At 33.5% G+C, this 5,801-nt stretch overlaps 1 protein-coding gene across 1 annotated transcript; it reads left to right on the forward strand.

Moving 5' to 3' along the window:
• Nucleotides 1-1,937: 1,937 nt before the first annotated feature.
• LOC8274308 (UDP-xylose transporter 3) lies at nucleotides 1,938-5,502 on the forward strand. Its single transcript, XM_002518237.4, has 8 exons — nucleotides 1,938-2,101; nucleotides 2,189-2,353; nucleotides 2,754-2,938; nucleotides 3,392-3,459; nucleotides 4,099-4,231; nucleotides 4,442-4,603; nucleotides 4,698-4,970; nucleotides 5,117-5,502. The coding sequence occupies exons 2-8, from the start codon at nucleotides 2,233-2,235 to the stop codon at nucleotides 5,231-5,233; spliced, it is 1,059 nt and encodes a 352-aa protein (XP_002518283.3). The 5' UTR covers nucleotides 1,938-2,101; nucleotides 2,189-2,232; the 3' UTR covers nucleotides 5,234-5,502.
• The last annotated feature ends 299 nt before the right edge of the window (nucleotides 5,503-5,801 follow it).

Here is a 5,801-nt window from a genome sequence, read left to right on the forward strand (position 1 = left end):
GGACCTGTCAGAAAACACTTCAAATATACAACGATTAATTAACGGGAGTTGGGCCACCAAAACTGCATTAATTTTTTTCGACTCCGCAACACAATACAAAAACGACTGTTGGCAGACTGTCCGACAAACTATTTATTTTAAATAATAAACTTCACATAATTTTTCTAATATTCAACACAATAATTAAATACATAACATTTTATAAATGAACTCTAAAATCTACGGGCTAGAAATTTACCGAGACACTTGATCACTCGGTCGACTCGCCTCCAGCCGTCGGAGTCTGGTCGACAATCTGAGCACGTCTACGGACTCGAGATGACGCGCTGAGGATGATCCCAGCTTTTGATCTTCCGATCCGACCCCTGATCATCTAGAGAGATTTACGGACGATCTCGGCCGTAAATTTTCAAACGGAGTCTGATCCCCACGAAACCGGTGCCATTGGGAAGCTTGAGCTGAGGAGAGTCCGGATATGCCCTCCGATCATCCATCCATCGCCGGAGCTCACCAGAAAAGCTTGAAATTATGGCTACCCTTACTCTTTTCACCTCGTCAGATCTTGCAATTCTGGCAGCCTCAAGGGGTGGCAATGGTCGGAAAAGAAAGCCCAAAAATTGCTGATCATTTTGAGCCCAGAAGGAAAAATCATCATTCTAGCCACTTCGCTAGCACCACGGCCACCCATACACTTTTCCCCTTCTTCCCCGACATGCCGACGCTCCTCCCCTCTTTCTTCCTTCTTTCTTTTCTTTTCTTTTCCTTTCCTCTCCATATCAACTTTTAGTCCCTGAACTTTTCATCTTTACCATTTAGTCCCTCAACTTTTTTAATTACTAATAATTTCGTCCTGTAAAATTTCCAATTAACCCTTAAAATTTTCTTTAGCTTTTCAATTAAGCCCCTAACTATTTAATTTGGGCCAAATTACAATTATTGAAAATATATAATTACATATTTAACATTGCTTTTAAATGTAAAATTACTAAAAAGCTATTGCCGACATATTTAATTACAAAAATACCAAACATACAAATTTTTATTAAAATCCCATATTAATAAAATTATATTTTTAACTCTTATTCCAAAATAAATTTCTAATTTAATCCTAACACAACTAATTTAATTAACCAATTTGCTAAATATTTTCCAATTAAAATTAATACCATTAGCTAATTAAAATACCATTTCCCTAATAATTCTTTTATAAAATATCATTTACTAATTTTTTCATAACTTTCAATTATAGAAAGTAATTTATATATTCATATTGGGAAAAAATTGAATGACAAAAAATATAATTCATTTTCCAAAGAATTTACTTAATTAATTTTTTAAAAATCAAACAAATTAGACATACAAAATAATTCCATTTAAATCATTCCAATTAAATTAAATAAAAATAAAATAAAATTAATTTAAATAAAAACTCATTTATTAATTATTACTAATATCATTACTATTAAAGAAAAATTCTGGATATTACATTATCTTTTATTAATTAAGATTACATGTCAGTAAAAAAAAAGAATCTCATAATACAATTTTATAAGTCAAAATGACACATTATCAAATGATAAAAATATATCAAAGTCCAAATATAAAAATGTATTGATGATACATGTATATATTTTAAGTTGACCAAAATTTTAAATTCAAATCTTTTTCTCTTCATTTCTACTTAAAAAAGTCAAGTGTGAATGTGATTAACCGAATAATTCAACAGGCAATGCAGCGACCCGGTATCCTTCATACCCCTATTATTTTCCCATCATAATCATGACATAAGCTAAGAGCCAACTCTGATTTTATAATCTAAAAGAAAAATAATAATAATAATAATAATTTATAATATATTAAATCTGATTTCTGCACCTCTTTTATACAAAAGTTACATTTTGACCCCCGCGATTACCAGTGGGCCAAAGAAAACAATTGTATCATTTGATCGCAAAACTGAATCCAAATTTAATTTTCTCTCGCTTTCTCCCCTATATTAACATTAACATCAATCTCTCTTTCTCTACTTCTATTTGACCATCTCTAACTAATTTCAAAAGAAAAAGAAAATAGAACCGAGCCAGCACATGACCTTGATGAGGTACGGCTTCTCTCTCTCCTTCTCTATCTCTCTGAATCCCACATCCCTTATTATTAATAACATCAGTGGAAATGTTAAAAATGGCAGATCCGGATCGAATTGAAAAGAGGAAGAGAAAGAAGAGAAAGAAGATGAGTGAGAGCCAGAGGTTCCAGCTTGGAACTGTTGGTGCTTTGAGTTTATCTGTGGTTTCTTCTGTCTCTATCGTTATTTGCAATAAAGCCCTCATTAGTACCCTCGGTTTCACTTTCGGTCAGTGTTTATTTATTTGTTTTTATTTAACTCTGATTGATTGATAGATCAGTCAAATTGTAATGTATTTTTTTTAGATTTAAGATCTAATCTGTATGTTCGTTTTAGATCTAATGCTAATTTGCTATGCAAATCACTGTTGGTCTGGTAAAATAAAAGGGGTTAGGTTTATGGGATTATTATTGTTTGTATGGATGAATCAAACTTTGTAATTTCAATGTAAATTGAAGAATGACGGTCATGGTGCTACTGGTAGTTAAATTCTTGATAACTAAATCTTGAGATCATGGAAGAACTAAACAAGTAGCATCTTAATTTTAATTTGGATATGTATTGGTTAATTTCTTTTTGTTCCCTAAATTTGATGCTTATATTAATATGTGGTTACGGATCCATACAGCGACAACATTGACAAGCTGGCATCTGCTGGTGACATTTTGTTCACTTCATGTGGCATTATGGATGAAAATGTTTGAACACAAGCCTTTTGATGCAAGAGCTGTTATGGGATTTGGCATTTTAAATGGAATTTCCATTGGCCTTTTGAATCTTAGCTTGGGTTTCAATTCTGTTGGTTTCTACCAGGTATACCAAATACAACCCGTATCTTCTTATAAACAATTAAAGCAATATAACAAGGAGGCATGTTGCTTGTGTTTTCTCAAACTGTAAAACAAGCACATATTTCTTGCTTGTGTTCTGTGAAATTGTAAAACAAGCACATGGTAAGTGTTTTGTGAAACTGTAAAAGAAGCATAATGTATATGCCTGTGATTTAAAGGACGTCGGGTGGCTCTTTCTTCTTCCTATATTATGCCTGGTCTAAATGGACAATCAAACTATCAAGTAAAAAAGGCATCCTTTGACTTGAGCAATGTCTTAACTTATTCATATCAAGTAAAGCCGTCTTTTTCAGAAGAATCATAGTGTCATATCAAAGAGACAATTTTTTGTTCAAATTAATCATTATCCTGATATTTTTGCTTCAGAAAAACCTTTTAGGAGTACTATATTCTGAAATTTATTTCTCATATGTAGATGACAAAATTGGCGATTATCCCATGTACTGTTCTTTTGGAGACACTTTTCTTCAGGAAGAAATTCAGGTATCTCGTAATCATGCTTTTCTGCTTGATGTGATTAGCTTTTTTTTCATTTACTGGTGTCAGTATCTGTGGTTAAGTGTAGCTCTTGGACATATAGATACTTTAGTGGACAGTTGTTTTTAATAGGTTTGAAATGGTTATTAATACTTAACCAGAAAAAGAAAATAAATAAAGAACCAAATTGCTTAAAGGCATCTGGGCATGTGCCGCTGATAGGAAGCATTACCAAATTCCTCCTGCCATTTTGTTCCATAGAATGTGAAACTTCTCATGTGACTTCCATTTGACATTATGTAAATATTCTTTTTCATGCTTGTTTACTTTGAAAAATGATGTGTTTATAGTTGAAAAGTTGTCATGGTTTATCACAGACAATATTGTTACAGCCCATTTTTCTTGGGTATTGATCTTTGTATTTGTGCATGTTCAGTCTCGATGAAATATGAACTCATATTGTGCATGCCTACGCCATAGACCTATTGATATTTTCACGCATATATTATCTTCAAAATGCTTTCCATTTAATTAAATTTGCTACTTTTAAGTTCTTAAAATTCATACTATTCTGTTGGTTAATCAGGGAAAGTTTTATCTAGCTGTTCAACCAGATATGTGCTGATTCTTCTTGCATAATTGCAGTCGGAATATCCAGTTTTCATTGACAATCCTTCTCCTGGGTGTTGGCATTGCAACTGTGACTGATCTTCAGCTTAATGTCCTCGGCTCTGTCTTGTCTCTTCTCGCTGTTGTTACAACCTGCATTGCCCAGATTGTATCCTTATTAAAATACACACTTGTTTCTATGCATTTTTACATGTCTGTTTGTCAAAAAAAAAAAGAAAAAGCTAAGCAAAAAGATGGACAACTCTCATCCTGTAGGTCAACTTTTCTTCCATGATGGTAAAGTGTTTATTTGTTTACTCGTTTCTTTCTTCCTGCCACTTCTAGTGAAGTTGTAAAATCTTAACCAGTTTAATTTTAGATGACCAATACCATCCAGAAGAAATTCAAAGTCTCTTCTACTCAACTTTTATATCAGTCATGCCCCTATCAGGCGATAACTTTGTTCATAATTGGACCATTTCTGGATGGATTATTGACTAATCTAAATGTTTTTGCTTTCAAGTACACCCCTCAAGTGCTGGTGAGAATTCAGGATCTCTAAACTTTAACCCCTATTTTCTCTAATTGCTTGCTTATAATATACTCTTTTCTTTTTTTGCATTATATGGTGGCAGTTCTTCATTGTTCTGTCGTGCCTGATATCTGTCTCTGTGAACTTCAGTACATTTCTGGTAATTGGAAAGACATCTCCCGTTACTTATCAGGTCCTAGGCCATTTGAAAACATGCCTAGTTTTGGCCTTTGGCTATGTTCTGCTTCGCGACCCTTTTAGTTGGCGCAACATTTTAGGGATCCTTATTGCAGTTATTGGTATGGTACTATATTCTTATTGTTGCAGTGTTGAGAACCAGCAGAAGGCTAGTGAAACATCAGTGAAATTACCAGAGGTAATTCACTTTCTTTCTTCATATTATGTTGACATAGATTATATATTTTGGAATTTGATTGCACCTGGGTTGCCTTGAGAACCCTACTCATCTTGTTGCTATCATACTTCAATGCGGTTTCATACCCTCGATTTGCATGGTTTCAGGTCAAGGAAGGTGAATCTGATCCTTTGATTGGTGTGGAAAATGGAAGCGGGATTTTAGCTGATGGTGTTGTGCCAAAAGCTCCTGTATGGAATTCAAACAAGGATCTTCACGCATAAAGACCCCAGATTGTATGAATTCATTGACCCTAGATATATTAGTTGGTTAAACTGTTTCAGCGATGAAGATGTTGCTGGCATAGGGTCCGTGTATCGCATAGCTAATCGGTATTCTGAGATTATTACTTATTTTACATTAGATTAAAAGTTGGAAGGAAATTATCCTCTTATATATAGCATTTTTGGTTACTAGTTTTGTATGAATCAGGCATGGCAACGGGACAATACCAGAATTTTATTCGTTAAATGTATACCTTTTTGTTCCAAAATACTCTTTCTGTAGTTATTCTTGTGCCAATATGTGAACAATGAGAAGGCTTCTGGTCCTTGAACATGTTTACATGGCAGCACAGCACCTACTTCCATTAATGCATATGAAACTCTGAAGAACACATGCATTGAATTTTATCCCCATATTACTCTTTTTTTATTTGCAAACTGATGTTGCGAGGCATTAGAGATGCATTTGTTATTTACTAGTATTGTTCGTCGTGCCCGCACTTAAATAGTCATGCCCATAAATTATTATTATAAAAATATATGAAATAAAACCTCCATGTTAATAAAA

This window comes from Ricinus communis, chromosome 2 (assembly GCF_019578655.1).
Source record: "Ricinus communis isolate WT05 ecotype wild-type chromosome 2, ASM1957865v1, whole genome shotgun sequence".
In the NCBI taxonomy this organism is placed as follows: Eukaryota; Viridiplantae; Streptophyta; class Magnoliopsida; order Malpighiales; family Euphorbiaceae; genus Ricinus; species Ricinus communis.